Source organism: Felis catus, chromosome A2 (assembly GCF_018350175.1).
Source record: "Felis catus isolate Fca126 chromosome A2, F.catus_Fca126_mat1.0, whole genome shotgun sequence".
NCBI classification, from domain to species: Eukaryota; Metazoa; Chordata; class Mammalia; order Carnivora; family Felidae; genus Felis; species Felis catus.
The window spans coordinates 96,737,327-96,755,075 of NC_058369.1; the positions used below are offsets into that span (position 1 = coordinate 96,737,327).

At 34.0% G+C, this 17,749-nt stretch overlaps 1 protein-coding gene across 4 annotated transcripts in view; it reads left to right on the forward strand.

Moving 5' to 3' along the window:
• VPS50 (VPS50 subunit of EARP/GARPII complex) overlaps positions 1–17,749 on the forward strand; it is a 132,410-nt gene that overhangs the window by 43,697 nt on the left and 70,964 nt on the right. For all 4 annotated transcript variants that reach the window (XM_045052376.1, XM_011280388.4, XM_045052375.1 and 1 more), the window contains 3 exons: positions 57–99; positions 1,867–1,965; positions 3,592–3,732. In XM_045052376.1, the coding sequence (XP_044908311.1) occupies positions 57–99; positions 1,867–1,965; positions 3,592–3,732 (283 nt within the window). The remainder of the gene's footprint in view (positions 1–56; positions 100–1,866; positions 1,966–3,591; positions 3,733–17,749) is intronic.

The window sequence follows — 17,749 nt, forward strand, 5'->3', positions numbered from 1 at the left end:
TTAGTTTGTCTCTTTTAAAGATAGACAGTAACATCTAACTCTGTTTTATTTAATAGTGAATTGAATTCAAAGCTTCAAGATACTTTAGAACAAATTGAGGTAAGAAGGATTATATCATAAGTTATAATGTTTTTTTTCTTTTCAGAGGTTTTTGAATAGTACATGTGAATCTTATGTTTTGACATTTGTGTTATTACCAGTGTTCTAGATCACAACACTTTGTTTATTGTTTTTTGTTTGGAATATCTGTGCATGGTCAAGTTAATGTTAGTCTTCTTGTAAACTCAATAATGCTTTTGGAGTTTTGGGATCTGAAAATGGTATTTTGTATCTGAAAACACCATATCTGGAAAGATCCCCAAACTGTTAGTTATAGATAGGTTTTCATGTAAATTATAGATAAAATATTTACCATGTATTATTTTTTTATTATTAACTTTTTTAGTTCAGTGAGCTAAGTTACATAAGAATAATTATTGGCTGATGAATCCTCCTAAATTCCTAAGCCTTCTGATATTTCATACAGTTCATCAAAAATGTAGAAATGGAAAGGAAAAGATATGTCATTGTGAGCATGAAATCTTGCTTTTCTTCCTGCATTTATTCAGAGTTCATCGCTGTCTTTGGCAGTCATTGCAAAACAGGGTATTCGTTTTAATAAATGTAATTAGACTTATTTTTTTTCTGATATTTTATTTTACTGTTTTCCTGATGAGAGTGCTTATAAAAATTGAGGCTGGACTTTCAAATGACCTTTTTTGAAGGTAGTTTTTTTTTTTTTTTATCATAACTCCAATCATTTACTAATTATAAGAATGACAGTTTGATAAACATAAAGGTAATGCTTTTAAGTAAATAATCTCTTGAATATTGAGGACTTTCTTTTGAAAGCTCAGTATTTCTTCACTCACAATATATAATATTATTCTGTACTTATGTAGAGAATCATTATGTTACAATCATTATGTTACAATGAAATCATTGAAATAGAAATCCTTAAGCAAAGTTCATGCATTTAGATATACCTTAAGGTATGTGCTTAGAAGGTCAATGTAGTTTTGTTGAGAATTACTTTTTAGTGATTATATAGAAGGACTGTTTTATTATTTTTTAATAGTCTTACAAATTCAGTTCATACAATTGTAAGATTTTAGCAATTGCTTGAGGAAACATAAAGTACAAATGAAAATAAGATTCCTTTAGTTACTATTATACTGATTTGGTGTCCCTTGAAACACTAAGCATGGGTTTTTAGATACTCACATATTAGTAACATCTTAGTAGGGGCACCTGGGTGGCTCAGTCAGATGCCCGTCGGACTTCGGCTCAGATCATGATCCTGCAATTTGTGAGTTAGGGCTCCTTATTGGGCTCTGTGCTGACAGCTCAGAGTATGGAGCCTGCTTTGGGTTCTGTGTCTCCCTCTCTGTCCCTCCCCTGCTCGCGCTCTGTCTCTCTCAAAAATAAATAAACATTAAAAAAATTAAAAAGAACATCTTAGGAGTGTCTGGGTGACTCAGTCGGTTGAGCCTCCGATTTCAGCTCAGGTCATGATCTCATGGTTCGGGAGTTTGAGCCCCGTGTCAGGCTCTATGCTGACAGCTCAGAGCCTGGAGCCTGTTTCAGATTCTGTGTCTCCCTCTCTCTCTGCCCCTCCCCTGCTCGTGCTCTGCCTCTCTCTCTCTCTCTCTCTCAAAAATAAAAAACAGTAAAAAAAATAACTAAATTTGTTTTTGACTATTAAATCTAGTAGGATAGTAAATGTCTTTAGATATTAATTAAAAGTGAGAAATTAAATACTTTCTTCTCATTGCCTTGAAAACATAATTCCATAACTGCCTCTTGCCTTCTTTTTTAATTCCATAGGAGCAGTTGGATGTAGCTCTTTCCAAAATCTGCAAGAATTTTGACATTAACCATTACACCAAGGTTCAGCAAGCTTATCGACTTCTTGGAAAAACACAGGTTAGTTTTGAAAGAATATTTACTTTTTATTAATTGGGAATCTGTTGATCTTTATGAATGCTGAATATATTTACTAATGTAGAGTGTCCTTAAAAAGTTTCATTTAACAAAGTAAATTTTTATGCCATATTAACATAGGTTCACATAGGCTCAGAGTGTATGGAGTGTAACATTACAGAGGTTTGTTTTGAACTATGAAGTGTTTGTCAGGTTTAATATTTTCACAATTTTATGTCGGTTTTTTTAAAAAAAGTGTATTATAAGATAATTCATTTGGAGAGGATGTGTAGTCTTCTACCTCAGCTCTTGGTCCTGATTGAGATTCATGGTTCCTAGATGGGCCAGCATGTTTCCCTCAAAGTGGTATGTAAACTTTTGTGTACTGTGTATGTTTACCTGTAAAATAGGTCCATTTCATTTATTGGATTTTTCTCTTTTTTTAATGCTTATTTATTTTGAGAGAAGTGTGTGAGAGTATTTGTGGGGGAGGGCAGAGAGAGAGAGGGAGAGAAAGAATCTCAAGCACAGAGCCCCATGCAAGGCTTGATCCCACACACTGTGAGATCATGACCTGAGCCAAAATCAAGAGTCAGAGGTTTAATTGATTGAGCCACCCAGGTGCCCCTCATTTATCAGATTTTTCAAATAATTCTTTTATTCTCCGATTGTTCTCACTTACCCTCATGGTGCATGGCTTTACATACTCTTACTGTTCAAGGGCTTCCTTGAAAAATTTGCAAAGGGTGTCATTGTTTGAAAGTTAATTGTACCATCTCCATGTATAGGATTATACATTTATCTAAAAAATAGCTAAATATGATAGATGTAAATGTTTTCTTCCCTTAAATGATCTCCTGTCTTAGAAGGAGATCTAAGCATTTACCCAACCACTTAAACTCTGTTTACATTTTAAAATCTGGATAAAGAAATTTGGTTGTTTACCATAGTTAATTACTTTGTGTGTCTTAGGCTACCTAGGAAAAATTACAAGAAGGTAGATGCTTGGTAATTTTGAGAGACATATTTAAAGACCCTTAAAAATATGATCATAACGTCTAATTTCCCCCATTAGGCTAATTCTTTTACTTGTTAAATATTTATTAGTACCTACGGTGTGCATTGCTCCAGGCACCTCTGTATGAGCCCTCATGTGGCTTTTAGTGAGGGAAGCAGGATATTGGCTGTAACAAGTGCTATAAAGAAATAGATATCAGCGTAAGTCGATAGAGTCAAGTACTGATTTATACAGGATGATCAAGAAATGGTTCTTTGAGAAGGTGACCATTGAGAAGCATCCTGAACAATATAAGGGAATGATGGCAGAGCGAATCCAAAGGTGTGATTATGCCTGACATGTCTAAGAAAGAGCAGGATGGGTACCAGTCATAAACACAAAGCAACAGAGCAGTGTTCACGATTCATATTTATCTTTAGGAATATGATGTTATGGTTACTTGAAGGGTTATTTGCAAATAATCAACAGTACAATTATAATTTTATGAAAAACAGTGATCTTTGTGCCTAATTTATAATTGGTAAAGATTTTTTCTTATGTTTTTCACATCCATTGAAATTTATTTATTTTAATAACATGAAATTATGTTATATGTTTTTTTCTTTCCATAGACAGCAATGGATCAACTTCACATGCACTTCACTCAAGCCATTCATAATACTGTGTTTCAAGTTGTTCTTGGTTATGTGGAACTATGTTCAGGAAACACAGATACAAAATTCCAAAAGCTGCAATATAAGGATCTCTGTACAGTATGTAGTAATTTAATAACTGTTCATATGTCTCTTTTTTAGTTTTTAAATTCATATTCCATTTTTCATAGCACCTATTATTTGAAGATGCTACTGAAATAAAAACAAATATGTTTGCCAAACGTTTTTTTTTTCCCCATATTATTCTTTTTCTCGTAATGGAAGATTCAGTCACACAAATGGTAAAGGTTGATGAGGTAGTATAGATTTATGGAGTGCAGTTGCTTCTAAATGGACTCTTTGTCATAGCTTCTTTTACCCTTTTCTCTCAGGCTCTTAATTCTCTTCTGTGATTGCATGTAAGGTCCTTCTAAAGCAATCATCTTTGCTGGTTCCCTGTATACACTTTCGGTCAGTCCTTCCATGTGTATAAATGCTATTTTTGTCAGCATCTGTAACCAATTTCTTTTCATTCTTAAAGAAACAGAGGTCTGTAGGTCATATAACCACAGGTGAGAAGTGAACTGAGTTGGGCTCTGTTTTAGAATTGGTCCTGCTGATGGATTGATATAGAGTGTGAGGAAAAGAGAATGATGAACAACTGGGAGAACAGTGGTGTCATTTGTGTTTACAAGGAAGACTGATTTGTAGTAGAAAGTCATGAATTCTGTTTGATGCCAATTAACATTCAAGTGGACTTGTTGAGGAGGCAGTTGGATAAAAGAACTTATGGAGACAAGAGCTGAAGTTAGATTTGGGAGTCATCAGCATCTAACTATACTTAAGTCCATGGTACTTGATAAGAATATTGGGGAAATGGGTGTAGAGAAATGAACTATGGGTCCCTTCGGCCTTGTGACATTCAGGGATTAGGTAGGGAGGAGAGACCAATAGAAGAGCCTGAGAAAGAGCAGCTAGCTGGGTAGGAGAAAAACTAGGAGATGGTGGAACAGCCTACAGAAGAAGTATTTCAAGAAGAATTGACTGTAAACCTATGTCAGATGCTTCTGAGAGTCTGCATAAGGTGATATTACAGAAATGACCACTTGATTTGATAATATGGAGGTCATTGTTGACCTTGGTCTCTTTATTTCTAGCTCATCAATGTTCTGTGTCTCTCACTGGAGACTTTCTTGAATTATTTCTAACATCTACTCAGAAAATAACAGTTATGGCAAGTAGATATCTATTCTCTACTGTAATTATGTCTAGAAACCAGTGTAAAATTAAGCTAATCTTCATTCTTTACTGAGTTTGTCAAAAGTGCAGGTTTTATGGCCATTGGGAAGTATTCTTAAGAGACAATAAATATTCCAGGAGGATGTGATTATATAGGATAGATTAAGGATTGTTAATAATGGCAGTGGATGGTTGTTAATAAAGCTTAAAATTTTTTTTTTCAAAAATCATTTCATAAATCACAAGAACTATTTCACAAACTTAATGATTATTAACTTCAAGTATGATATAGTTGCATAATTACATTTTTAGTTATCCATTTCTAAGTACAGCCATCATTTGTTATATTTCAGTGATTTTGAAATGTGTTGTTTATCTTCTTATCCATGTGTTTTCTTAGGTTCATAGTATATATTTTTAAATTAAATATCCAAGCAATCAGTTTCATTTTTTTTATTATATTAGTGTTGTCACGAATAGATGTCTCATGGTAAAGCAATTTATTACAAGTTAGTGATTTCTCTGTTACAGCAGAAAATAACTTTTAATAATTAAAACAAAAAAAATAATTAAAACAAACATTTAAACAAATTAGACTTTTGTCCTTAAATCTTTACTTTGATTAAATCTGGTGTGTGTTTGTGTATATGTATAGTGTAGTTTGTTACCATTAAACTTTGATATGTTTTTAAGTCAGAGACATATTTGTGCTCCTACTTCTTGAGAAAGTTCTCTGTACATTTACAAAATACAAAGATGCAAGTTGTACTTAATTTATAAATGTTTATGAACAAAAATTTGTGCTTAAAGTTTTTACCATAGCATTTTTAAACAATTTCACTGTTTTTTTTGAAGCTGATTTTTGAAGTAGCTGTGTATATTTAAATTATCAGATAACAAAGGGCTTATCTTCCTTGATTTTATTTTGAGTAAATCCTTCTTAAAATGACTCCAGGAAACATCTGGTAATTCTTTATAAAATTATTCATCTATGTATGATTACAGCGAGGTATATACAGTTAAATTAAGGAAACAAGTGATTTATCGGTATACTAGAGCTTTGTCATAGAACCACCCTCCCAGCCCCTGTACAGAACAGCTGGCACATACGTTGTTATACGTCCAACACAGTTTACACTCCTGGTTTATATTCAGGCTGTGCTAAAACATTCTTTGAAGGAGTTTTGAAGTGGTGAGAGTAATAGCAGATGTTGATGATGGCTTCATGGAGAAATTTCTTTTCTTTCTTTTTTTTTTTAAGTTTATTTTATTTATTTATTTTGAGAGAGTGAGAGAGAGAGAGAACACAGGGGAGGGGCGGACAGAGAGGGAGGAGAGAATCCCAAGCAGGCTCTGCACTGTTAGCACAGAGCCCAACACGGGGCTCCATCTCACAAACAGTAAGATCATGACCTGAGCCAAAATCAAGAGTTGGACACCTAACCAACTGGAGACCCAGATGCCCCCTGGAGGAATTTCTTTGAGAAAAGGATTTAACAGAATTAGGTATGGTGGGCTCTTTATGTTGTAGAGGAGCTGAATAATGAGGTGAAGGATGTGATCCATTTTAAGGTGGCCCATTTTGTTTGGCACAATTCTCAACAAAAAATTAACAAAGTTCAGAACTTTACCCCATGCCTCTTAGAAGTATTTAAGCAGTACTGTTACAAGCAGATGAGTGTGGATATCTCTTTGAAACCTAAGCAAGTTTTAATTTGTTTTATAATATTGTATTCTATTTGACATGTTTAAACCAGGGAAGATTAGAAAGAAATTATTTCTCATCACATTTATTTATTTGTTAGTTTGATGAAAAGATGTGACCTTTTAGAAACTGAATTCTACAGATGAAGGTGATTACTTCAGGAGAGAAAAATGGAAACAACCCTTAGAAATTTAGTAAATAAACTGATGAAAGGAAATTTAAATATGTTTTCCTGGTGGGAACAAATATAAAGGATCTGTAATGGCACAGCTCAAGCAAGGGAGATGATTTGTGAAGGAACCTTGTTTTTGAATGTAAGGTTCTTGATTTTTTAATACGTAGCAATTGTGAATCATTTTAGCCCCAATTAAAAGTAGCTGATAATACATATTGAGTGGGGCGCTTGGATGGTTCAGTTGGTTAAGGATCCAACTTCGGCTCAGGTCATGATCTCACGGTTCATGGGTTCGAGCCCCGAATTGGGTTCTGCGCTGACAGCTCAGAGCCTGGAACCTGCTTTGGAAACTGTATCTCCCTCTCTCTCTGGCCCTCCCCTGCTCGTATTCTGTCTCTCTCTGTCTCAATAAACAAACACACAAACAAACAAACAAACAAAATAAAACATTTAAAAAATACTTATTGAGGATGTGCTAGTGGGAGAGTCTAATGTCAGGTAAGAAAGAAGGAACACAGCCCTCAGGAGATGTGTAAAAGGTGTTGACTGGTAGATTTTAGAAGTGAGAAGAAAGAGTTCAGGCATTTGGGCGGTTGGTTTTCTCTGTTTAATAGAAATATTTTGAAGGAAATCCTTAATCCTAGATAGCATTTAAATATAACATTAAAAAGTGAAATACATGAAATAGTATACTCAGCAGAGTTGAGAGAGGGATGAGAGTTCTTGGAAATAGGGAACAATTATGTTTCATTTAAATGGAAAGAGATTGGAAATAGAACTCTAATCATCCGCTTGCCCTCATTCATAGTATTATTTTAAACCACTCACAGTTATCTGTTTATTACTAGAGGAGCTAGAATGAAATTGTACTATTTTTTTTTCTTTGATATCCCTTTACAAAGAAATCTGGGGCAAAATTAGTGTTCTGTTCCTGTTTACTCTGATAAACCGAGAACTTCAGAGTTTTTAAGGCCAATAGCATCCTATTCTGTTATGGCATTTCTCCAATTCTGTGTCCTGTCAGCCACTGCTCTGAGTTTAAAAGTTTAGTTGGCTTTGAACTTTTTGAAATCATTTTGTAATTGAATGTACTTACTTTTCTTTCTTTACTAAACAATGTTTTCTGAAAGGTTTAATTAGAAGCACAATTTTTCTTTTTATAGTTTATCTTTCTGTCTGGTTTTCCTGTTTTTCTTGAATATATTGGCTTAAAGTTTTTATTTAGATCAGTAATTTAGGCTTTAAAAACATGTACATTATTTTGAAGCACAAATACATTGTGGGGTACATTGATGTACCCCTACATGTTTATACCAGTCTGTGGAGAGATTTCTAAACACCAAGTAGATGCTCTTTACTTAGTAACTTTGTAGAGAAACTATTTGTAGGTTATTTGAAAGTTTATGAAGTATGCATCATTTATAAAAATTTATTTACAGCCTTGTTTGGCAGGCTGTTGGATTTCTTTGGGGAGCTTTTTAAAGATGTTAATTAGGATGTTATTGATTAATTTTATGAAAATAAAGCTGGCTAAATCTGGCCGAAATTTTCCCAACCATTTTTCAGTTTTTCATTTCCAAATGAACTTAATGAGTTCTGAGTTCTGTTTTTGAAATGAGCTTGGTAATGTAGTAATACTTTGGTGAAAAATGAGTTAGTTTTTTGTTTGTTTGTTTTTGTTTTTTGTTTTTTTAGAAAAAAATTTTTGAAATCATTTCAGTATGAGTTTTCTCAGAGTCTGGCACATTGGAGGTGCTTAATGTTTCTTGAGTAAATTGGATTTACCTCTTAGTCTCTAATTGGTGTGGTGTTGACACATTTCAAATTTAAGTTAAATGTGACGGAAAGGAAACCAACATTATGTACCTTCTTTGTGCTGTGTACTTTTACAGGTGCCTTGTGTGCATACATTGTAGAGAGACAAACCGAAGGCTAGTGTAATACTCCATTCTTCTAGGCTTTTAAACTTTCATTCTTCTGAGTAGTAGCTCTTGATATTGAATTATAATTCACTGTCAGTTTTTTGAGAGTTAGTAAATGTCTTTAGTAAGTCCTCTGTTGAAGATATCGTTCATTTTGATGTTCATATAGAAACCTAAAGACAAGTCTTCTTTTTAGTCAAAACATGTTTCTATTCCCAAACTCTCAGGGCATTTTCTGTTATGAAGAATATATTTTCTCTCATCAAATGGTGTGAGAGTATATGGACTGTCTTGACAATGAATGATAAGTCTCTAGGAAGTTCAGAGCTAAATTCAATGTTCATGTATAGTAATAATCATGTTTTTGTTCTCTGTAGAATTAACTGCCTCTTTATCCTTTTGCTGTTTTCTGACTTAAACTAGTCTAGTATTTATATGTTCTTATATCACTTACAGTCTTTATAGAGTTAGACAGAATGTAGATTATAGAAATAGTTGCTCAAATTAAGCAATCATTAATTAACATGTTTACTCTTAAAAGTATACATATTTGAAATTATACAAGTAAAACATTAGTTGTAAGAAAATATAGATAAGCAAAAAGGAGAAAATTAATATTTATGCATGCAAAGCTGGTTCTTTTAATGTGTATGTAAGCAAATAGCTTTTAAAAGTGGGATTATGCTGTATACACAGTTTTATAACATTTTCCCCACTTTCTATATTATAAATAATTTTCCATTTCAGTAAATATGCTACCCACATAACTTTTAATAGCTTGACAGTGTTTCAGTGTAAGATCCTGTGGATTAATTAACCAGCTTCCTATTCTTAGGTATTTATGTTATTTCCAGCTTTTGTCATTATGAACAACACTATAGTAAATAGACTTAAAGCTAAGTCTTTGCCTACATCTTTAATTATTTAGGGTAAGTGTTGAGAAATGAAATTGTATTGTGAAAGGCTTTTGGTTCATTTTTCCAAAATTGCCCTCTAGAAAGTGTGTTTCAGTTTACACTCCTCATCGGCAATGTCTGCTCTTATCCCTCTCCTTGTACACATGAATGCTGATTATTTTGTATTTAATAGCTTAATTGTCAGATACCAGAAGGTAGCATATCAAAATAATTTATGTTGTTTATCAGTCAGGCATATTTAGGATGTGAAGGAAATTCACCTGGGACACTTAATTGATTATTGGGGTTAATTTGGTTGATTTGGTTAGATAGGTGAACAGACATTTTCTGTCTTACTGGAAGCTACAAATTTGAACATTTGGTCAAAGAGAGAAGCCTTTTTAGTTAGAAGAGCAATATTATGTATTTACTTGAGTTGCTGTCTCAGGTCAGTTGTAGAATACTCCAAAGAATTCAGCTGTTGGATTTATTATCACATATTTGTACCATCACCACTCATATATTTTTTATATATGAATATATATTGATTTTTATATATTTAAGGTAAAATAAAAACTAGGTTTTGGTAATTGTTAAAGTTCAAAACTTAATCAAAAGATAGGTAAGGAAAAATTTTCTCTGCCATTTATTCTCTGGATTGTCAAGAACCGTGAAGGGTCTGAAATTTTATCCTACTTGCAAACTGACACGCTAGCCTGTGACCCTTTCTTTCATGGATGCTGGAATAGGACATAAAATTCCATTATCTTGGTACTCTGACTTGCTAAGTTAGAAACCAGTTCCCTTGTCATTGCTCAGCTTTTGTTAATCAAGTAGTCAGTTTAGCTCAACAAGGATAGATAAGGCGTTACAGAATTTATAACCTAGTAAGATCACATTAATTATGATCAGAGGTAGGATAAGAAAAGTTGAAACAACATACAGTGTCATTGGGGTCAACATAGTTCTTTAAGGTTCTAAGGAAAGCAAAACCGTATCTTACTGTTAAGAGAAAGCTGAAACTTTTGAGCTGGGTCTTGGATTCCAACAGGCACAATGTATGTGGCTGTGTCTGGGGTGGGAGCTGGGGGGTTGGGGTAGTGAGCAGTGTTAGGTTGTCTGACTTGCTTTAACTGGATTTTTAGTATGAATATTTGGTTGTTTTCAGTATTCTTGGGGACTAATGAGTGCCAATGGAGTACATACTTTGGGTTGTAGTTATCTGGGCATCCAGCCTTGCCTCTTTGGAAATGGAGGGGTTTTCTGGTCACTTGAAACTGGCTCAGGTGTGGCAAGGCCCCTGGGCTGCCCACATCTAAGAACCAGTCAGTGTAAGGTAGTCTGCTGGGTGATGTGTGTGTGTGTGTGTGTGTGTGTGTGTGTGTGTGTGTGTTGTGGTGGAGGATGGGAATAAATGTTGAAAAACCAACCTATTTTTAAAGCCTGGCACACACTGTCAGCAGAAACAAAAAATAATTTCCTGGTAGAAAGTCATTCTTGAGACCTATCAAGAAACCTTATTTTTAATTTGATAGTGTTTTTACATTTAAATACTGCCCCTTTTTTTTTGTGGTAATCTCACAGCATTTTATCACTTGTAACTTTGAAAGATAAATTATGTATTCTGATTATACCTGCTTTGTTTGAGTATTAAACTATTTGATTAAGGCCATTTAATAGCAATTTGAATTTAAAGGAGACCTTTCTGTTTCACAATTTAGAAGGTGCGAGGTTCTTAGTTCCGAGTTAGCATCATTTATATCATACTTATTGCATATGACTTCATAGATATATACAATTTTAGCATTAATGATAAAAATGCCTGGGACATGAGAGTGCCTGTTTTTTCACCATGATACATTTGTGTTTTTAAATCATGAATGAATCTAGTTTGACACAAGAGAAGTTTTGCTACAGCGTATGTATATTGTTGTCTTTGGAGAGTCATAGTGTTTAAAGCTTCAGAATAACCTAGTAGAGAGAATTTAGATTATTTGCTTTATCCCTTGGGGTGTTTAGATAAATGAAGTGATATTTATAACATCATGACTGAGTAAGTCACAAAGTCGGGCCCTAAGCCCAAACGTGTGGCTATCCAGTCCGCTATACTGTGCACATTTCTGGCTTCCAGTGGCTAAAAAGTACTAAAGTACTGAAAGTACTTTACTTCCAGTGGCTAAAAAGTACTGAAGATATTCATATTTTGTACAGCGTGGCCCTCACAGAAGTAATTCAAGGTTGGAAAGATCTTGTAATTGCTTGGCCCAGACACTTCCTTAGGTCTGGAGTTTAGCCTCCCCAGAGATGTTTTTAGCGCCAGGGCCAAGTGCTGTTTGAATCTGCAACATCTTTCCTGAAGCCTCCCCAACAGGCAGTGGTCCTCCTGGACAGGCAGCGGTCCTCCCCACCAGCTTCTGGTGATGCAGCTCACAGCACTAGCAGTATTCATCTGAAGATACTGCTAACTCTTTGTGGGTTTTTTTTTTTTAATCTATCAGTGTGTGTTTGAAGTTGGGGATGGAGGGTGGCAGCGGCTGGGAGTTGGGGAGCCCTGTGAGGATGCCAAGACATATGTTCCCTTTATGTTTGTCATGGTGTGATCAGAGTGCTAAATCAAAGTGAAACAACAACAAAAAATACCTTAAGATACTCCTTAAGAATTTTTATTTTGACGTTTTAATAGAAAAATCATCTTCCTGAAATTTTTGTAAGTATTTGGTAGTAGAGATTTCTGAGGAACATAAAAGTAAATTAATAAGAGAAAACTAAATTCTGCAGCATCTTTTTTTTTCATATTTACCACTTTGCACTTAAGCAACTTTTAAAAGATGACTTTTTCATTGCATGCTTCAGATTTGGAAAGGCTGCTTATGTTCATTTCATGTTCTTTGAAAATGTCCTCTAGAGTCTCACTTACTGCTTATAGTCTGGGCTGGAATGTTGCTTTTTTAATAAGCTAATTTAATAATTTTTATTTTGACCAGGTATGTTGGTTGAGATGGTTAAATAGCAGAAATGGAAAGTGCAAAGTGTTAGCTGACAGTGAGGAAGAAAGGGATATGGTATCTGTGGATTTTTTTAAAGTGTTCTTCAAGATTTGATTACGAAGCCTATTTGGGGGGTGCCTGGGTGGCTCAGTTGGTTAAGTGTCCCACTCAGCTCCTACTCCGCTCAGATCAGTTGGTTAAGCGTCCTACTCTGCTCAGATCATGATCTCATGGTTCATGAGTCTGAGCCTCGCATCGGGCTCTGTGCCGATAGTGTGGAGCCTGCTTGGGATTCTCCCTCTCCTTCTCTCTCTCTGCTCCTCCCCTTCACATGCACGCGCATTCTCTCTCAAAAATAAAAATAGATACACATTAAAAAAAAAGTCTATTTTGATGTTTGAATAGTGAAGCATAATGGTAATACTGTGTTGAAATTTTTTACATTGTAATATCCAGATTTGTGAATATTCTCCAAATCCTGCTCCCTCTGTTACCTTTTATAACCTTCAGAGTTACTAGAGATCTATGTTATCTGTATAGAGGTTATGGATTTAAAATTTTTAAGATTACTTAAAATATTCTTTCTTGTCTGTATGTTTTCGAGAGATATTTCTAAAATACCGTACTTTTTTTTTCTTTTCCCTTCACCTCACAACCTTTGCTGAATAAATTAACACTACTAGCTTTCAAAGAATGGCAATGGAAAATAACTCTTGAACACAGAGTAATATTTGATAATTAAATTTCTATTTCCCATATATTCTTAATTTTTAAAAGAATTTAAAGACATGTTATTTCAGTTCTTTGGGATGTCTTGCTGTGAATATTATCTAAATTGATCAAGATTTCATTGCTATGATTGATACGTGATACAAACATAGAACTGGAATTACAATATGGTGCTCCTCTGCCTTGGTATTCCTGGTTTTTTTCTAAACGAATCCTCCCTTAATTGGGATTTGAATTGAGATGAAGTATTAGGCATTTAGTAATTGGTGAGTGGATTAAACTAGTGATGAGGTAGTTAGATCCAGGAATTTCTAACACTATTTTATGAAAGGCGAAACTTAAATCCAGAGTGGTGTTTTGTGGAAGGGTATGTGACTGGTAAGTTGTGGAACTGGTGCTGGCTGGACCCAGGACTTCCAGTTCCTTCTCTAAGCCTGTTTCTAATACACCTTGCTGGTGTGAAAAAGAATAGATGTCTGAGTGGAGGTTTCATGGGCTGTTAATTCAGAAACCCAGATTCTCTTCTTGGCCTGCCTTTTAGTTTTTGATTACTTGCACAATTATTTGCTTATTTGTTGGTTTCTTTGAATTTCTTTTGTTATAGTTATGATTCACCCATGTCTGTGTAATAAAAGTTCTCTATTTGAAATTTAGAGGAGATTTTATAAAGTAATGAGAGAATACTAGTTGTGAATGATTTTAGTAATAAGGTGTTAAAAGCATGAGAGAACCATTTGTTGCTATGAGAGTTGACACCACTTAGTTACATGGTATAGTGGAAAGTGGTTTTTGGAGTCCAGTTATAAAATGAAATGACTCTTTTAATTTTTTGCCAACATGGTCTTCAAGTGCAGAAATGAACACATCCGGGCTTAAATGTATTGAAAACAGTATTTTTTTTTATCTAGCCCACCTTGCCCTTTTTTCTTAAACTATGTATTTAGTACAATGAATCTCTGCATTTGTTTCTATTTTAAATTAAAAATTTAGGCAAGAGTCATCTTGTTATCTTGTGCTCAGTGCATCATAGTCTTATGTTTGTACGTATGAACATTTTTGAAGCTGATAAAATATGGATTCTTTTGGGAGACTTTTGGGCATGTGCAGTGGTTTAGCTGGATTTATGAATTATTTACACTTGGGTCAGTTTGGTGACAAAAAGCTTGCTATAACTTCAATAATTTCAACTTTTTTGGGAAAAAATACGTATACATCTCTGTGTATCTTGTCTGAACACATTAAATTTCAGCAAATCATCAAGACGAAACGTAGTAAAGAACCTCCTTTTCCTAGAAAAAATAGGCAAATAATGTAGCTAGACAGTGGCTGGGTGGAAAATAGAAGGTAGTAGTAGTTCTAAGATTCAATTTTCTGGTTTGTTAAACTGTGACAAGTGTAATAAAAATTAATTGGTGGGCTATAACACAATTATTTGTATAGCCATAATTTTTCTTTGGGAAGAAATAAGAATTGTCTTCCTTTTATCTACCCCAAAGAATGTTGGTATATAATTAGATTAAATTTATTTGCATAATATAAATATAAATTTATGTAAAGTTGAGTTTATGAAAGTGAAAAAAATTGACTTATAGAAGAGTACCTTTATTTAGGTGAATGATTGAGGAGTTGCAGCCCAGAACTTTTTTTGTGATTTTTTTTTCTTTGCCCTCTGCTTTTGACTTTTTCTTGACCATGTGCATCAGTATCAAGTTTTTATTAAATGTGTGTGCTATAAGAGATTTGTTATGATGGGATAAAAATAAACCAAAGGGAAAAACAATCAAGACTGGTTCATTGTCAAGTGGTAATTATAAAAGTAAACATGAAATATATACATAAAAAATTACTCCAAATTATGGAATAAATATGCAATAATATTTTATATTAATCTCTGTAAGCCATGTGTAAATGTGGATGGTCATTCTAATTCTTCTATGAATAGGTTACTTATAGCCTATGTGGTATATTTAGAAAAGTGTCACTTCCTCCTATGTTTCTTCCATTTCATTCCCAGCCCCACCTTGTAAAGGTAACTAAGTTCAGTGTTTTTAAAAATATATTTTATGTATATAAAAAACTTGTATATAATTTAAAAAATTTCCCTTTCTCATATATGTATGTCATGAAGGGGAAATTAAAAAAAAAAATTTAATTCCTGTATAGTTAACATACAGTGTTGGATTAGTTTCAGGTGTACAACAGAGTAATTCAACAATTCAGTACATTACTCAGTGCTCATAAAATCTTGATGTACTCTTAATCCCCATTACCTGTTTCACACATCTTCTCACCTACCTCGCCTCTTACAGGGAGCTAGAGAATATGATGCTAAGTGAAATAAGTCAGAGAAAAAATTTATGTGGAATTTAAGAAACAAAACAAATGAACAAAGGATAAAAAACAGACAAACCAAATAACAGACTCTTAGCTATAGCAAACAAACGGATGGTTACCAGGAAAAATTTTTTTTAATTAAAATTTAAATATGTGTTGTCAACTTATCATTTTCATAGTTTATACACACATAGTGCTCCTTTGTGTGTATAAACACTAGTTTATTCAACCAGTCTCCTATTTGGACATTTAGATGGATTCCAATATTTTGTGATTACAAATAATCCTTCACAATAAATAATCTTGTGCATAAGTATTTTCACATTGTTTGAGGATAAATTCAGGATAAAAATAATCTTGTGCATAAGTATTTTCACACTGTTTGAGGATAAATTCAGGATAAATTCCTAGAAGCAGGATTGCTGGGTCAAAGGGAACATGCACATGTAGTTTTGTTAAACAATGCCAAATTCTCCTCCATAGGGTTATATCATTTTTCATTCCCACTAGCAGTGTATGAGGGTGGGTGCTTTTTCATAGCCTTGCCAACAGAGTATCCAGAGTATCAAAGATAAACAAAGCCAAATACTAATTAAAGTTGTATGGAAAGATTTTAATCAATAATACACTGTTGAGAAATGGAAAAGAATCCAGTGTGAACCAAGTTCACCTTTCATTTTGTACAGAGGTTACTGGGCATTTTAGAGGGGAAAGGTATGAGTTGGAGCTTAGAGTCAGGAAATGAAAAATTACAAAAAGCAGGAGGTAGAGGTTAATCCTTGTGAAGCCCATCTGGGTTTGCTGACTGGCACTTTTGGAAGTTAGGCTCCTACTCTCTCCCTCAGAGGCTGGGAGACAGGAGGCCTATCTTCAGGTGTTAGCTGAAAGAAATAGTAAATTCTTTTGGCAGGCTTGAGTTTTCTCAGTAGGCATGTTAATGGGGACTAGGGTCATCCTAGTATGCAGCCTTGAGCTTTTACAAACTATGTTAGTGTTTTGTTCGATTTTTTACAGGCCACGAATGAGGCCTAGTCAAGAAGAGGGCTCAGAGAATCTTAGCTAGAGTTTGGTCAAGAAGAGATTCTTTGTTAGTGGTCAACTTTAAAATTTTCACCAATCTGATGAGTGAGAATTTATATCTTATTGTAGTTTTAATGTACATATGTCCTGTTATGAGTGAAGTGGGACATGTTTTTCATATGTTTAATGGCATTTTTGTATCTCTTTTTGTGAAGTTTGCTTGTAACTTCTTTCCATTCATGCTTGGTCTTTTCCCCCAAAAACTTTTAGGAGTTTTTTGTTTGTTTGTTTTTAAGTTTATTCATTTATTTTGAGAGAGAGCAAGAGAGTGAGTGGGAGAGGCGCAGAGAGAGAGGAAGAGAGAGAATCCCAAGTAGGCTCCACTGACAGTATGGAGTTCAAGATGGGGCTCGATCCCACGAACTGTGAGATCATGACCTGAGCCGAAATCAAGAGTCGGATGCTTACCTGACTGAGCCCTCCAGAAGCCCCAGAGAGTTCTTTATAAATGCATGATATTAACACTTTGTTGTGATATATGTTGTGAATATTTTTCAAGTTTGTTAAATTTGTCTTTTGACCTTGTTTATAGTGTTTTGTTTTGCCATGTAAATTCTTTTTAAAAATTTTTATGTAGTAAAATGTATCAACTTTTACATTTTATTACCTCTAATTTTGAGTCATAGTTAGAAAGCCTTTCCTTACATCAAGCTGAGGGAAGAATTACCTCAAATTTTCTTCTAGTGCTAGTATAGTTTTATTTTTTTACATTTAGATCTCTTATCCTTTTGGAGTTTATTCTTATGTATGGTGTGAGGAGTGGGTCTAACTTTGTCTTTTTCCAACTGACTATCCAGTTATCCTAATACTATTTATGAAAAAAACTATCTTCACCTATATTTATCAAATACTCTATTTTCATATGAGGCTGGACCTATTTCTGGCCTTTTTTAATTTCTATCTCAGTAAACTCATAAATTAGGGAGAATTGGCATCTTGATGATGTTGACACATCCTAGTCAAGAATAAGAGATGTCTCTCTGTTCCAGTCTATTTTATGTCTTTCAGTTTTCTTCATAGAATTTTGGATCATTATTTGTTAAGTTCCAAAAAATTTCATCTTTTTTATC